The 17,858-nt window shown below is 39.2% G+C and overlaps 1 protein-coding gene across 4 annotated transcripts in view; it reads left to right on the top strand.

The window, feature by feature from the left end:
• Positions 1–17,858, top strand: part of cep41 (centrosomal protein 41) — a 92,547-nt gene that overhangs the window by 72,303 nt on the left and 2,386 nt on the right. For all 4 annotated transcript variants that reach the window (XM_042109549.1, XM_042109551.1, XM_042109550.1 and 1 more), the window contains 4 exons: positions 6,416–6,585; positions 6,733–6,800; positions 14,819–14,933; positions 15,046–15,252. In XM_042109549.1, coding sequence (XP_041965483.1) covers positions 6,416–6,585; positions 6,733–6,800; positions 14,819–14,933; positions 15,046–15,252 — 560 coding nt within the window. The remainder of the gene's footprint in view (positions 1–6,415; positions 6,586–6,732; positions 6,801–14,818; positions 14,934–15,045; positions 15,253–17,858) is intronic.

Genomic DNA, 17,858 nt, shown 5'->3' with positions numbered 1-17,858 from the left:
TTATATCTTATCTACAGATTATATGCTTTCAGAAAATATATATTTTAGGGTGTTTAATTTGTTTCCCCTGGACTTAACATGCCAACATATATCCCCTTTACACTAGATTCGCCTATACAGAATAGAGGGCATTGTATTGTGCATTCATGGAGGAAGATGGGACATGTTTTAAATGGTGCTATATCTTATCTACAGATTAAATGCTTTCAGAAAATATATATTTTAGTGTGTTTAATTTCTTTTTCCTGGACTGTACATGCCAACATATATCCCCTTTACACTAGATTCGCCTATACAGAATAGAGGACATTGTATTGTGCATTCATGGAGGAAGATGGGACATTACATTACATTACATTACATTTGGCTGACGCTTTTTTAACCAAAAAAAAAAAGCGTGGACATATTTTAAATGGTGTTATATCTTATCTACAGATTATATGCTTTCAGAAAATATATATTTTAGGGTGTTTAATTTGTTTTCCCTGGACTGTATATGCCAAAATGTATCGGCTTTACACTAGATTCACCAATACAGAATAGAGGGCAATGTATTGTTCATGGTTGGTGTGGAGGAAGATGGAAATGTTATTTTGTTGATTAATGTTGTATTTCATGTACAGGGTATATGCTTTTACAATATGTAGAGTAGAGTTTGCGAGTAAGTGGCTGTTTTATGACTTTAATGAACCATGACCCATGTACTGTATAGGCATGCATTGTATATTTGTGTAGATCAATAATTGTTGGCATCTATCATTAGGGGGAGCTAATTAAACTGTATCTTAAACTATATGCATAAGTAGATCAGAAATAATTATTGTATCATTATTCATCATCCTCTGACTCCTCTGAAAGGAACTTGTGTGGATTGTCACATTGTTCATTTTGACACGTTCCACAGGCAGCAGTGCAAGGTAATCCATATCTTCTACACGAACAGCGGAGTGTCTTGCCGAAATGCACACAATTAAGAACAGTTGACTGTCTCTGTACTTGGATCTAACATGAAAGAGTATTTGATTGAGGTTGATTCCATTCCATTCGGTAATCAGTATCTGAAAGCTAAACTGAGGGAGCGGTACGGGAATGACATACGTTTCACAGAAGGGAAAGGTTTTGAAGGCATGGTGACACTGAGAGAGAAAACATCATGCATCCTCAGGTCCTACTATAAGAACTCTAAAAAAGGTGGAGATGAAGAGTCATCAGTGACCTCTTAATCTGATAAAACATGAAAAACACTTTCCTAGGCTGAATAATGCATCAGATATAGCCAAAATTAGCTTCCGGTGGCCATCTTGGACGCCATCTTGAAAATTCTAAGTCTTTGAAAATGATGATCTGATACTTTAGTGTGACATATGATTCAGTGACCGCTAAATCTGATTAAACACGAAAAACACTTGACTAGGCTGAAGAATGCTTCATAGCCAAACTTAGCTTCTGGTGGCCATCTTGGACGCCATCTTGAAAATTATAAGTCTTTGAAAATTATGAACTAATACTTTAGTGTGACATATATCAGTGACCTCTAAATCTGATTAAACAAGAAAAACACTTTCCTAGGCTGATTTAATGCTTCAGATATCCCAAATTAGCTTCTGGTGGCCATCCTGGACGCCATCTTGAAAATGACCCCTTTACTGGGGTCAGATTTTACTCGATTTTTAATTTGTTATTAAGTATATCTAAAGGTATCATAATCAGTTGAAAAACCTTTTGTATCAATTTTTTTGAGGTTAGGTGTTTTTTTTTCATATATTGACCCGCCTAATTCAGATGATCAAAAGATACCTAAGCAATGGGTAAAGTTCTTGGCTTGTGGTGAGAACAAAGAAAATCTCCTACATTTTTTCTTTGAGAGATGATGCAAATCTGCAAATGATATAATGGAGGACCTCACTTTGATTGTTGGACACAGAAGAGAGTGCCATGCTCTAGGAAAAATACCAAATACAAACAAACAAATCCATAAATAAAAGGGATTTAGAATTAAGTAAAACTGAAAATTCACAAGGAGATAGATACAACAACACATACATGTACAATACAATTAATGCAGTGAGAAGACCCTGTAAATAGCAGCAGTAGAATGTAAAAAAATGTGATAAAATGTGATAAAAGAAACAAGATAAAAGTAGATAGATACAGTAGATAGATAGATACCTTATTGATCCCCAGGGGAAATTCAAGAAGTGTGTTAACTAAAAGCTCTCGTATACAAGTATGTTTTCAGGTCTTTTTTTAAAGATGTTTACAGAATGTGCCTGTTTAATGTACTGTACAGAGGCAGGATGTCTCATAACTTTGGTGCATAATGGATAAAAATAGCTTCTCCACTTTGCTTGTGGAACACTTTGGGCACAATTAAAAGATTAGCATGGGAAAATCTAAGGTTCCTTTGTGGTTGATACGATATTAAAAGCTCAGAGATATATGAAGGTGCTATGCCATTTAGAGCTTTGTAAGTAATTAACAGAACCTTAAAATCAATTATATAGGAAACAGGGAGCCAGTGCAGTCCAGCTAACTCAGGGGTGATGTGCACCCTCTTTTTGGTCTTAGTTAAAAGTCTAGCAGCGGAGTTCTGTATAAATTTCAATTTCTGTATACGCTTTTTTGAGAGGCCAGTACTGCTAGTGATATGGATTCATTTCTCTGCATCTTGTGTTAAAGAAGGCCGGAGGCGGAAATAAGCTCAGGTGGAAATAAGCTGTCTCTGTAAAGTCAAAGTCAAAGTCAGCACTTTATTGTCAATTTCTTCACATGTTCCAGACATACAAAGAGATCGAAATTACGTTTCTCACTATCCCACGGTGAAGACAAGACATATTTTACCAATTTAAGTCCACAGACAAACATAACATTCAAGTAAACAAAAAAGTAAGTAAATAAGTAAATAAGAGGGCACATATAATAATGAAAAAATAAGAGCAGCAAAATTTGGTTGAAATTGTGCATGGACAGTCAATAAAATATGAGTGCAAAGTCAGGCCAATAAAAGGCTTGGGTAGTTCTGTTTGACCTAAGTAATAAAGAAAGTGGCATAGTGGTGCAAGTTATGTAAGAGCAGCAGAAGTGTTGTGTTTTCAGGACAACAACACCAAGTTGTAAAGTGTACAAGTGTGCAAGTGTGCAAGTGGAGTAGTGCAGGCGGCCATTGTGGGTCCAATGTCCAGGATGTTATGTAGCTGAGGGTGGAGGGGGGAGAGGAGGGAGAGAGTTCAGCATCCTTACAGCTTGGTGTATGAAGCTGTTGGTGAGTCTGGTAGTGCGGGAGCGCAGGCTTCTGTACCTCTTCCCAGAGGGCAGTAGATCGAACAGATTGTGAGCGGGGTGACTTGAATCACTCACAATTTTGGTCGCCTTGCGGGTGAGGTGGGTGGTGTAAATGTCCTTACTAATGTAAGTAAATGTAACTTTGCTGATATGGGGCTTGAAGCTTAACTCTGTATCTAAGATGGTGTACCAGGTTTCCAAGATTACTAAGAAGCTTTTTACAATATGACACACCAGCTAATAAACTAACTAAACTAGTTTCAGCTATTATCTAAGCAAGAAGAACATCAGCGCATGTGGCGCTAGATCCGCTGTGGTAGATCGTTTGTTCTCGCCATAGGGCTTCAGCAGCTTCTTTAGTTGTAGGCTATAGATACCTGTGCATGTGTCATTGTTAAAATAAATCTACAAAACATAACTGGAGGACTTTTTAGATCAAAGGAACATGCTCAGCCAAGACTCCATATTTATGCTGTTTCTCAAAGTCAATGACGGATCCTTCAAAGCTGCTTTTTCAAGTACGTTACGTCATTGAATCTCGCCAAGCACTGTTCCTGTCAGGGTTGCATGGAACTGGAGCTGGAGCCAGAATCAGGACTGGGGCTGGAGCCGGAATAGGGGCTGGAGCTGGAGTGGGGACTGGAGTCATGGGAGCAGGGAGGTCAGGAATAGGAAGGGCCCAGAAGTCGCAGGGAGTTGCCAGAGGAGCAAGACGAGGAGCCGGCACTGGAGTGAGGCTAGGAGCCGGGACTGGAGCGAGGAGGCCCAGTCGTTTTCGTCGGAGGCCCAGTCGTCCTCGTCGGAGGCCCAGTCATTCTCCAAGGCACTGGGGAACCTTCTTATTGCGAGCCGGGTTCCCCAAAAGGCTGACTTCCCAAAACCATCAGAGAAATTAGAGGAATCTTTAATGCGAAAGCACACCACAACCACGAAACAACATCAATGACCGACAGGGGACTGAGGGGAGACAGAGGGTTTAAATACACAGGGGTTAAACAAGGCACAAGTGGACAAGAAACAAGAGACCGGTGAACACAGGGCTGGAAATCATAATTAAACTAGCAGACTAATAATGAGGAACAGGTGAAGGGCGGAGACACAGGGAACTGAGACATGGCAAGACAAACAAAGGAGCACATGGCTGACAGGAACTAAAACACAGGGACAGGAAGTAAACACAGGAGCACAGGAGGTAAACAGAAGGTAAACAAAGGAGGGACAGGGAACACAGGATCGTTACAGTTGCTGTGTCAAGGGTGTTTTAAAATTCTATCAAGTACTCAGGGCCAGATGTACTAATGTCTTAGTATCATGTATGATCGCTAAACTTTCTTTTTCTTTTTAATGTCGCAGGTTGGCTTGTGGTTCAGCTGTGGGCACGCAATTGGCATTGTAGAGGGGGCGGGACGGACAGTGATGAGCGCTGTTTACGTAATGAAGTGACAGTTAGTAGTTAGTAGAATTAGTAGAGTTAGTAGAAAATTAGTAGTTTTTCGTCCCTGTAAATGCCCGGAAATCTCCCTAATTTTCGGCAGTTAACGATAATTTACAGCCTGTGAACGTCGCGTTTGTCTGTGCCACATATTATCGGAAACAAACTCTGGCGTATAGCGGAGAGCTCGCGGAGTACTAATGGCTCTAATTAGCATATGAATGGCAGCGAAATCGCACCTGGCCAGGCCCAGTATTGGATGAAATCATTACTTTTAAACCAGAAAAATCACTGGTTGGCAGATCTGTCACTATTGGTCACCCTGGGTCATTATTAATGTATAAGTAAGTATAAGTATATATACTCTTTTGATCCAGTGAGGGAAATTTGGCTCTGCATTTATCCCAATCCGTGAATTAGTGAAACACACTCAGCACACAGTGAACACACAGTGAGGTGAAGCACACACTAATCCTGGCGCAGTGAGCTGCCTGCTACAACAGTGGCGCTCGGGAAGCAGTGAGGGGTTAGGTGCCTTGCTCAAGGGCACTTCAGCCATTCCTCATTGTAGGGTTACGGCTGATTGGCTACTGCAACACTGATTTTCCGATGGCTGATATCCCTGGCCCGGCCTGAAGTAACCGCTCGCTTGGGAATAGATGATCCAACGCTCACCATTCCTCCAAGCAAAGGGAAGTGCTCGTTTCAAGGTCCCCTCCTCTAGAAGGAATGAACGCTGACAATTGTGGATGCGTTGCTGATGAACCACATTCTTACATCCAGGTAAAGTGAAGTAACCAAACTGTAGCCTTTCTGTTTCAATTTACCGGTGCTGGTTGGACTTATGCTTATTGAAGTGTTCTCTCTGCAAATGGACACTGTGGCGTATGGACTGAGACTGTTTTGGACTGTGTAAACAGCCTACTACCTGGGAAAATATGTATTTTATACGTATTTATTGAACTGCATATTTTTATTGAATTAAAGTAGTGATGAAGACAATCTTTTATATACTCTGAAATTCTCATTGTGTTGGTGTGAAGGGGAAATCTGAAAGTCGGGTTACATTATTGGAGCTTGCAGGGAACAGACATGTCATTGCCTGATTAAAACTAATTGTTCAAATAAATAGTTTTGTGTGTCTTTTTTACATAACATTTGCCATTGCTAATGCCATACACAGTAATTAATCTTGCATACTTTAATTAAATAAATCAATTCAAGCTAACATTTAAGAGTCTATAATTATGCTATACTGAGCCTGATCTATTTATAACAGAGTTTTTCTTAAAATAAAGTTAATACCTTTTAGAAAAATGTCACCTGGAGCAAGGCCCACGTCAATTTCCGACAATTCATGGCAGTTTTCCGTGTTGCCTGCAAATTGCCGTGCGCAATCGTAAACCTGAAGTTCCACAACAATTTACAGTGCCGTTTACTGACAAAAATCCCACTTTTCATGCAGTGTTCCTTAAAGGACAAATCCTGGCGAGTTTTCACATAGATGTCCATTTCTTGAGGTCACCGAGTACTGTCTGTACGAAAAAAAACGAAAACAATTGATTTTACCTAGCTCAAGTTGCTACAACCAGCAGCTAATTCAGCCAGGCAGCTACAGCGCTACACTCTGGATGCATGTCCGTGAGCTCCCATGTACATGAGTAGAGTCTGATTAAAGAGTTTGATTTTCTTATTTCACAGTGTGATTAGTGGTGTTGGAGAACTGGATCTTTATAGAACTGAACCCAACACTGTTGATCTGATGCCTGGGTCCAGTCCCAATGTTGAAGAGAAGCCTTACCCTGATTGTCCATACCTATTATTAGATGTACGTGAACGAGACTTATATGACCAGTGTCATATCATCAGTGGTAAGATATTTTTAGTTTTCCATGAATACTTATTGTTGGTATATCTGGCTTATTTGTCTTGGTTGAACTGTATTTAGAAATATGAGTACTTTCATTGTCTGTATTGATTCAATTAGGATTTGTTCTTCTTTTCTTTTCCTTATACAGCATTAAGTTATCCCATTGCAACCCTTTCACGGACAATGAACCCTTTCACCAAGGAAGTGCTGAATTATGTATCCTTACAAAATTGTGTGTCCTATTTAGGGCCTGTGGCTGGTTGCACAAAGCACCTTAAGTTTTTTCCCTTAAGTATTACCCTTAAGGCTTAATTTCTCCTTATGTAAGGGATTTACTTAAGGGTGTTGCACAGAATACCTTAAAATGTTTCCTTAGTTAAGGAGAAACATTAAGGGATTTACTGCATTGAAAGGGAATGTGTCAAAATGGCGATACAATGAATTTTAATATTCCACCACATGAACAGGAAATGAGTCTTACATTTCCCCATGATATGGCTGAAACTTCACAAGTTATTACACTGCATGAAAATACACTGTACTGTTATTCCTAGGTTTCTTGTTATTATCGTCTTTTATTACAGTGCATGCTAAGCAATGCACTGTATTGTAATCTGGTGGCTTCTTCTACTTCTTTTTATTACTACAGTGCATGCAAAGCAATGGCTTCTTCTACTTTTTTTGTTATTATTCTTCCAGGGTATAATTGCAGTGCATGCAAAAATAATTTTGACAGGTCCAAGTTTGCTGCTACAAATGTTGTATAATATTGGGTAGCATTTGCTAACTAACGTAGGTCAAATCTGGCACATAGACAACAAGTCAAGCGATTTCCGACTAAAATAAATAACGTTATCAAGCCAGAAATACTTAAATGACGTTAAACACGTTGAATCAATGTCAAACTCTGATGTTGATCCGTCATCAGTTTGCTTTTGCACCCTTGATTACTTAATTACTCATTTGACCCCTCCGTTCAACTAGGAATACTGATACAAGGCGTCTTTGATAGCCTACTCATCCCTCCACGAAGTCATCGTCCTGACCGCCTGCCATGATGCTTGCTTCTACGCCATGGCTCAAGATGTTGTGGAGTGGAATTGGCCGGCAGAGTAGGCTTGGTTCTCATCAGAGGCCAGGGAGCGCCGACAGGGTCAAAGATTGTAGTGGAATGAAGACTATAGTTTTCTAGCAACAATGATGTTGTGGACACTCTAAAAGCAGTTCCTTGATAATTCGAGCAGAGGTACAAGCGTAAGTAATCAGAGAAATCACACTTTTACATTATCACTAATCTCGGAAGGCGTTGTAAGGAGTCTGATGCCTTTTTCTCTTGGATCTCTTTTACTTATGAAACGCAAGTCCACTGTTTTCATTTGTGTTTCACTTTTCCAATTTTCCAGAAGTCACTTGTGTTGATGGCTTTTATGTAAGGGCAGAGCCATGTAGGCCCTTGAAGGTGAGGATGAGGACTTTGAAGTCGATCCTCAGTGGGAATACAAATACAATCTTGTATTTGTTATTTATTTATTTATCTTGATTTTAGTATTATCTTATTTTGGCCTTTTTAGTTAACCTGACCCTAGCCAGATGAATTTCGTTCCGCTTAGCTCCGCCTAGCTTCACTCACATCCATCTGGGACCTCTTCCATTGAGAGTGATTTCTGCAACCGATTTTATGGTACAGCCAATCAGGACGCAAGGCGGGAGTTTCATAGATGTGACATAGCGTAGAAACGACTGTGAGACTGTTATTAGCGTCACGGGTTGGCTTCGATGTGAGTGGTTGAAGTAGCATGTCAATAGATGACGGACAAGTGGCTTATTCAATCATATGCAAGCATTTTTGATTAGGCCCAGCCTTCTGAAGCAACACTTCAATGGATCGGTTCCAGATGGATGAGTGGAGCTAGGCGGAGCGAAATTCATCTGGCTAGGGTGAGGCTACTTTTTAGTAGCCCCCATTTATGTATTTATTTGTCTATTTATTTATTTGTTTTTTTTTATATGTTTTATCTCTAGTTTTATGGGCATTATAACCTTTATTCCTAGCTTGTGTCTTATTGTCATCTTAACCCCCTTTATTCTATACCCCCCCCTCCCTTTTTTTATTTGTTTGTCAGTTTCCCTCTCTATTTGTGTAAGTTAGTCTTACCTATGAAGCACTTTGGGTCAACTGTTCTTGTTTTTAAATGTGCTATATAAATTAACTTCTTCCTATCTTAAGGCAGTGATAGATTTTTCAGCATGAGCTCCAGTTCAATTTAACATTCCGCACACGAGTGTGTCAATTAAAAAAATGTGGTGTGGTTAGAGTCTAACCCAGTCGGCAACCTGTGGCTCCGGAGCCGCATGCGGCTCTTTGATCCCTCTGATGCGGCTCAGCTTTTGAAAATAATAATGAGTAGGCCTATTTAATTAAAATGTAGGCCTATTTTATTTTAGTTCGTAGGTATATCTGAGTAATTTACATAACTTCCCACCTCACTTGACTCCGTAACCGTAGCCTGCACAATATTGTTACATTCGCGGTTCGTTGCCATGTCAATATCAAACAAAATCACCGATTTCCCTCCATTTCAGTCAACGAGAACACCTGTCTTTAATTGTTATTGTTGATGTGTGCGCTTGCCAGTGTTGGGATGTAATTCCACTACTTTAGTGGTAACGAGCATGTAACAAAGTATTTTTGTAAATCAAGTAACGCAATTATAATTACTGAAATTTAAATGAGTTTGTTACTTGTTACTCTTGATCTTGAATGAACGACTGCAGACAAGATGACAGATGCACATTTGCTGCTTCTGATCTACTGTCTCCCGACCTTAGCTGTGTTTCCAGCGATTGTGTTTCATGTTTAGATTGCAGATGCATTCTTTACAGTTAATAGGAGCCTCCTCACATTCCTCCTTATTTCGGATTTATGCTAAAACACACAAGAGTGCATTAGGCTACAATTTAAATGGGCATCTTAAAAGCCTTTTCCCTTTCGTTTCCATCTCGTAAGCTCCACTACAGTAAAAGTGCATTGTTGTTTATCTCTGCTCTTGTTCGCCTATTGCGCAAAAGCCTCGTTATATCAATTTCTCATTCTTACAACATAGCCACGCCACAACACCAATAGGCCTACATACAGTAGCCTATATATAGCCTTGGCACAAACAAGCACACGTTTAACTCGTGAGGAAAATGCAGATTTCACTTCCCAGATAAAGAAACCTCCAAATAGCCTACCGTACAGCGACTTGAGTTATTTGCACTTGTTATTTGGTATGTTTACATCGGAATTAACATCCATGGTGTTATGTACTAAAAATGCTAACTAGCATGCTAACATACTACAATGCTAACCATGTTACTTAGCTAACTTAGCTAATCATTTTTAGCAGTTTTGCTAAAAATGCTAACTAGCATGCTAACCATGTGACTTAGCTAACTTAGCTAATCATTTTAAGCAGTTTTGCAAAAAATGCTAACTAGCATGCTAACTATGCTAACCATGTTACTTAGCTAATCATTTTAAGCAGTTTTGCTTAAAATGCTAAGTAGCATGCTAACATGCTAGCATGCTAACTATGCTAACCATGTGACTTAGCTAACTTAGCATGCTAGCATGCTAACTATGCTAACCATGTGACTTAGCTAACTTAGCTAATCATTTTAAGCAGTTTTGCTAAAAATGCTAATTAGCATGCTAACTATGCTAGCATGCTAACTATGCTAACCATGCTACTTAGCTAACTTAGCTAACTAGCTACAGTGGGTAGGAGTCATAGTTGATGACAAGTAACAGTTACAATGGCTGAACAGTTAAAAAGTTCAGTAGTTTAAAGGGTTAAATTGTTTAACAGTAAAATATTATAGTGAGGACTTTTATTTTGAAACAGTTTTTGGCAGAGGAAGCAGTTGAACAGGATGTGTAGTCTTAATAGGGCCAGTTTGTATGCTTAAAGCCTGAGACTGGCAGTTGGTCCAGGTGGCCCGAACACCTGCCATAGGATTCTAATTGCTTAACGGCTCTATTGTGATGTCATCAGCCCATGTTAAGTCTATGGGGAAATTTTGAACAGTTTTTAATTAATAGTTTAAAAAGTATAAAAGTTACAAAGCTGAAAAATACATAGCACCCATGTCCTAAGTAAGACCTACGTAACATAGTTTGAATGAAGTTTCTACGTTAAACGGTTGAAGCTGCATTAAACGCGTTAGAAGAAGAAGAATAAGAAGAAGCCTAGGAAGAACAGTACAGTGCATTTTCATGCACTGTAATAAGAAGCCTAGGAAGAACAGTACAGTGCATTTTCATGCACTGTAATAAGAAGAAGCCTAGGAAGAACAGTACAGTGCATTTTCATGCACTGTAATAAGAAATTTTGGAAGAACAGTATAGTGCATTTTCATGCACTATAAAAAGCCTTGGAATAACAGTACAGTGCATTTTCATGCACTGTAATAATAAAATGCCTTGGAATAACAGTACAGTGCATTTTCATGCAGTGTAATAATAAGAAGAAGCCAGGAGATTTCAAGATAGTGGATTCCATCCACTATAATAATAACTTATTGCTATATTGCAGAATTCAGTGTCAGTGCACCACCATGCATACTACTAGTACTAGCATTCTACTAATAGTAGTAGAAGGCAAGCAGTAGGCAGTGTACTGTACATATCTATCAAATCTATCAAACCACATAGATGGTGAGGGTGGCGCAAAACAAGGTCAGGGAGGCCTTCATGCATTGTAGAATGTTTTGGGGTCGGAAAAAGTTTGACAACTCATGCACGAGGCTATTGATTTGAAGGCCCGTTGAAACTTAGGTCTAAAAATTAGGTTTACTGGTGTGCAGGGTAGGAATTTCACGGTGGCCACGACGGCCATGGCCGTCGTAGCCCCTTGGGTTGGCCGTGAGGCCCCTTTGAAAATCAGAGGTTTACAGGCCACGGTGGCCTTGGTGCCCCCTTCTTTCAATATTCTGCTTTGCGTCCTACTAATGGCGATTTTTATTTAGCCTGTGGCCTGTCAAAATTATCTTCGCATTCACAGCGCAAATTAATTTAGTCTTTTACGCAATGGAGAAAGTGACAGCGCAAAAAAGAAAGTGCGTCCAAATTCACCCATTCTCAGTTGAACTACTCGCGAAGTAGCCTATTCATCACACAGACATCACAAGTATCACATGAAAGAGCTTTTTCTCAGCTTTTAAACAATGTTAGCCGATAATTGTGTTGAACGGTTCGCGATAAAAGTAAATAATATAATTCAATTTAATCATACATTCTACTGAAGGTTTTGCGTCCCATGATCTCCCTACCCATTCATCTCGGTGGAATACTTAACGAACCCTTCTTTTAACACATGACAAACCATATATCAGAATAAACAGCAGACCTTACCGAACACAAAGGTGTAAAGCAGTCCCCTGTACAGTTAGCCGTTCCAGAGTAATCCAGTTTTGAATTTGCAGTAAAGTTCGACATACATGGATGTCTCCAAATTTGGGCTTTAAGTTTTACAATGTGTTTAAATTGTTCCACATGATTTCATAACGGGCCAAATACAAAATAAATGTTACAAATATCACCTAGATATTGGTAAATCAGAGGACAGCTGACTAAGAGTTTGTGAAAGTAGCCTTAATGATCACAAAATGCTAAGCATGTATCTAGGCTATTTGAGTTTCTTAAAGCTGAGCTGTGCTTAAATTGTTCAATACATGATTTCATAACAGGCCAAATATAAAATAAATGTTACATATATAGCCTAGATATCTGTAAATATTAGATGATCAGATGATTTACAGTTCTATGTAATATGTCATGTTTCATGTTTTTGTAATGTTTTATACAGTGATGCAGGTCTACTGCAGTGAATAGGCTAAATACAACTTTGATCATTTTTATAGCCTACTACTGTATAGTTAACTTTGGCCTTGGTGCCCTGACATGTGGCCTTTGTGCCCCCACCAAATATGCCCAACTGAAGGCCAAGTGGCCTTGCCCCCAGAATGGTGAAATTCCAAGCCTGCTGGTGTGTGACTGTTCAGTACTGTTCATATTGACATTTTAAAAGCAGACTTAAAAGTAACTCAAAAGTTACTTTCTCTAGTAACTAATTACTTTTGATATACAGTAATTGGTAAGGTAATTCAATTACTTTTGAAAGAAGTAACTAGTAACTAACTAATTACTAATTTTCAGTAACTTGCCCAACACTGGCGCTTGCTGTAGGCTAGATAAGGAAAATGTCAAAAAGGAAACGTCAGCGACCACAGCTTGCAAGCGCGAACACAAGCAGGCTGAAATGGGAAAGTTTCCATCCGAAGACTGATTCTGAAAACGCGAAATGAACTGCCCGTTATATATCGCACACTGCAACGAGTTAGTATTGCTGTGTTAACCCTATTCCTGCATGTGAGAAATTGTTCTTACATATGAAAAATATAAAGACAAACCTGCGCTCACGTTTAAGGGCAATTCCGCGCAAAACTGTCACATCCATAACACCAACACAATGCCATGGTAGGCTATTTAGTTGGCGTTATGGATATATGACAGTTTTGCGTGGAGTTGCCCTTAAATGATGACGGCCTCAATTCTTGCATGAAACTTCACCTCACTGAATATGAGCCAGCCAGACTCCAAGGCCATCACCAAATCTAATCTCTGGTAGGCCTAATGTTCAATTTCGCCAATGACATGTCAATGAAAATTGAGTGTTGTGTTGTGAACTTTGATGTTACTTTGCATACCAAAGGACACTGGGAAAATAGGGGGTGGTGTTTAGCCTACATGGGAAGCCTAAGGCCTATACTTCTGTCATTCCACTTTACATTTCAAGTTACTTGCACATTACTTTTAAAACTAGTAGAAAATGTATTAAAAAATCCTCTGTTGAATGAAAGTAACTGTACATTAAATATCCAAACTTCTTCTTGTAACCGTCTTTATGTGGCTCTTCTGAGATTAAAAAATAAATAAATTTGGTAAAAGTGGCTCTCCAGGCAAAACAGGTTGCCGACCCCTGGTCTAACCGTTAGATGCATGATCCAAAAGTCGCTATCTAAGGCTACGTTTATAGGGTGACGATGAAAAGAGAAGACGCAGAAGTGGCGTCTCGTCTTCATTTTTTTATTCGCGTTTAGACGAGCATTCTCAGGGGGAAATCTTTGTTTATATGAAGACGCAAGAGTATGTGATATTCGATTGGATATGCATTCCAGACCGCTGGGTGGTGGTGTGATCATAGGGTGTGATAGAACCCCGGTACGTCACGCGCAGACATTCTAAATTGACAGTTTAGCCAGAGAGGTAATCAAGGATCTTTGGTTTAACCGTTTAGACGGAGACGCAACCCGGGTCGTCTTAAAAACTCTACACTCTGGAAGGAGTCTTCAGATTTTTGCGTCTTCAAGCCCCGATGGTGGGGTCGCCGTGTAAACGAAAGGCACTTATGATAAAATATTTTGTCGTCTTCCTTCGTAATCGTTCTTGTATAAACGGCCCCTTAGACCCACTAAAAATCCTTACGCCACTGACCAAAAAAAACCTGGTCTAAAGCAAAAAAATTGTTTTAATTTGCCTATGAGATCAAATAACAGGTAAGTGCAGATGCATGTAGGCTATACTCTGCTAGTCACACAGGTTTTAGTGAAGCAAGGTTTAGTGGAATCCTGGTGTTGCATACACGGTCTCGTGTGCATGCAGATTCCTTCAGATGCGCTTACTGTCAAAATATTGACGCGCTGTCTGATGTTGCGCTCCTTGCTCTTAAAGGGAATGACAGGTTTCACTGTCATTGGTTTAATGGATGTTATGCCCAAAACACACCCATGACTGATTAAGACAGCTAAGAACAACCCTTTTGAACAATGTGCCTGGCGAATTTATTACGGCGTTAAGACAGTGATTTGGACTGACCACACCCTAAACGTATTTAAACCATACGCTTCTGACCGTGCCTTTCAGATTGTTAAAATTTAGCCCCACATTATTTCTGAACCTAATTGTTTCATGTTTGTTTGTTTAAAAACCTTTCATTTACTGTATGTGTATTTGTAATATGTAGCAAGATCTTTCTATTGGCTTCCAGGCTGCTTTTATGTGCTACATCTTAAAATTGATCTGTGTGTTGTGGCAATGGACAGTAGACCTTTTGCCAGTGCGTGTGGGTTAACTTTGGACTTACACTTTTAAATGTAATGCTTTAACTTAACTTTAACAATGAAACATATAGAAAAATGTGATTGGAAAGATCATCATTGTCTATGATGAAGATGAAAGACTTGCAAGTCAGGCAGCCACTACAATGTGTGAACGGGGATTTGAGAACCTCTTCATGCTCTCTGGAGGTAAATTTCCATTCTTCATAATTAACATTTAATATACAATGATATACTTTCTATCTTTGTCATGTTGTGCACACAGTGATATCTAACTCAGACTTTTTTTTTTTTTTTTGAGGCTTGAAGGTTCTTACACAGACATTTCCTAATGGAATGACAACAGGCTCAGTTCCTGTATTGTGTCTGTCTGCGGGCATAGGACACACACGCTCCAATCTCCATCAAGGCTTATGTGAAACTGAGAAGAAATGGAGATTTACTGCTGAAGACCTGCACAACATTCAGAATTATTTAGAGCACTGTCTTGTCCCAGTCAACCCTAACAGTGAGTATTAGAGTTCATTGTTGCAATGAATTTAGATTAACCAGGAAGAAAGTGATATTAACCCTCGAATAGAGGGAGGGAGATTATTCCAGAGGAGGGGTGTGTGGTAGCAAAAAGCTCTGCCTCCTACTGTAGTTTTTTTATTTTTTTGTCCAATATTCTGTGATCGTAGTCGTCTAGGTGGGTTGTATAGGACTAGGAGGTCTTTAATATATTCAGGTGTCCGGCCATTTATGGCTTTCTATGTTAGAAGTAATATTTTGAAGTCAATGTGACTTTTAACCATAGACTGTATATATAGAACTGGACAGTGTGCCGTCTGTTAAGAACAATCTAAAAAGGGCGTGTTTACACCTATGATTGACAGCTGGCTGGCTGCGACGCTTTGTCCATTATGTTTTACCGTCTAGGCTGCAGACACTACCACGCCATCGCTCACTTATTTTAACGACACCTGATTTCGACACATAATCTAACCTAAATAAGTGTTGCTGTCATTATCATTAGGCTATATCTTATCACAGTCTGACTAAATACATATTGATAGTCATACATTGTGTAGTTGTTTGTAAGAGACATCGTTGTTAGTTGTTACAGATTCTTTGTGAAAAAAGATATGTGCTGTTCTTTCGTAGATGCTAAGTATATTAGCTCATAGCATGCTACATCATGCTAGCATTAGCCAGTTGATAGGTAAAGTAAAAGGGCTCTGCTATATTGATCCGAAGTGACGTTAGCCATAGTCCCCATAATTTACAGTCCTACTTGTTTCAAATGGTTTAACGTAACCAGTGATTGCCGCCATCATTGTTGCAACTTCATTTGAATACACTTTGTCACTGGAGAAGGCGATGTTAAGTTTCATTAACGTTAACTCTTGCTTAGTTTTGCGAATGGCAATAAACGCCACCTAGCCTGCTAGGTCGACAACCTCGGTATGCCCATTTATGAATCAGCCCGACAAATAACTTTACTTGTGTTTTAGTGAACACATTATTGGACCATAGCTTAACGTGAGGTAGGATTCAAAGTTACAAATGGACAATTTGCTCAGTATGCTCATAACAGCGGTATCTGAAAATGCTGAGTTAAGGTATCGTTGTGGTACTACGTTTAAAGAAACATTTTTATTCTTTGTTTCAAGTGCATAAGAAAATACCACATTATGATGATGATGGTTATGGTTACCCTTAACAAATACAAAACAATATAATACTTAAAACAGGGATCAATCAATAGCCTAATGAAAAAAACAATGAGGGGGGGAAAGCAATAATAAATAATAATGCCCATTCAATCAATAATATCAAAAACATGGTAAGACTACATTAAAGAGAATATCAATAATAAAAAATGTAAAATTAATCAACAGCCTATAATGAAAATAAAACAGTACTACTGCATACAAACCATAATGTATAAGAAGTGCTTAAAAGACCAAAAACTATCACAAGAACGAAGAGCACTGGGCAACTCATTCCACCAACATGGAACCACTGAGGAAAAGAGTCTTGAATTTGACCTAGCGTTTAAGACTGAAGCTCATCAGAAGACCGCAGTGGGCGGTTGGGGATGTATATCTTGATCATTGAATTAAAATAACAAGGAGCAGATCCAGTCAGTGTCCTATAGGCCAAAGTGAGAGATTTAAATTTAATTCTGGTTACTGTAGGGAGCCAATGGAGAGTAACTAGGAGAGGAGTTACGATGTGTCCTCTTTGGCTGATTGAAGACCAGTCATGTTACAGCATTCTGAATGATATATCACACAAAAGAAATAAAAAAAAAACATTCAATATTGATTTAGTATCAACAAATAATTATTATTTTAGTAACGTCTACATCTTTGTGTAGGCTACAGTTAAATACTAAGCAATGGCCTCTGACTTAAATACCAAGGCAGTTAAATGACCGTGGTATGGTATAGTCTACGTGATACACAGGACTACACAGTAAACCCATTTAAAAAGCATCATCATCTCAGTATACCCATTTAAAATAGGCAAGGATACGTATTTAATAACATTTGGGGTTGCTCACAGTATACCCACCACTACAACTAACTAACTAGACTACACCACTGGTTAAATGGCGCATTGCAATTTACAATTTGTGTGAGTTCAGGGGCATACAGAAAGTTGAAGTTTGGGTGACATCAATAAAGAAAATAGAAACAAAGGGATGTGTACAGACTCAAGTATGAATGATGTCACATTAACAGAAGGTTCAGAGCAGCGGCAGACTTTTCTTGGTGCCACGCAAGTTATTGAAAGTCATGTGTTTTCAGAGCGTAGTGGTGCTGTGCCATGTCCCATGTATAAGGGGCTTCATGTTGATCCAGTGACGGTGGGTGATGATGTCAGGGAAATGGATGTCAGGGGACTTGGAGAAAGGGGGAGGACATGCCACCTCAGACCACTCCAGCCAAACCACTTCACGTAGGCATTCCCTTGCTTGCAGACTAATGTAGATCATGGAGACCACCTTGCCGCCACCTCCAGTACATTCAGCCATCACCCATATCTTACCTGCAAAAAGGAAAGTTACAATAAAGTTAGTCAGACAATTTTACAACATTACAAAGCATCTAATCAGGCACTCAACAC

This window comes from Alosa sapidissima, chromosome 11 (genome assembly GCF_018492685.1).
Source record: "Alosa sapidissima isolate fAloSap1 chromosome 11, fAloSap1.pri, whole genome shotgun sequence".
NCBI classification, from domain to species: domain Eukaryota; kingdom Metazoa; phylum Chordata; class Actinopteri; order Clupeiformes; family Clupeidae; genus Alosa; species Alosa sapidissima.
This window is presented reverse-complemented; position numbering and strand designations above follow the sequence as displayed.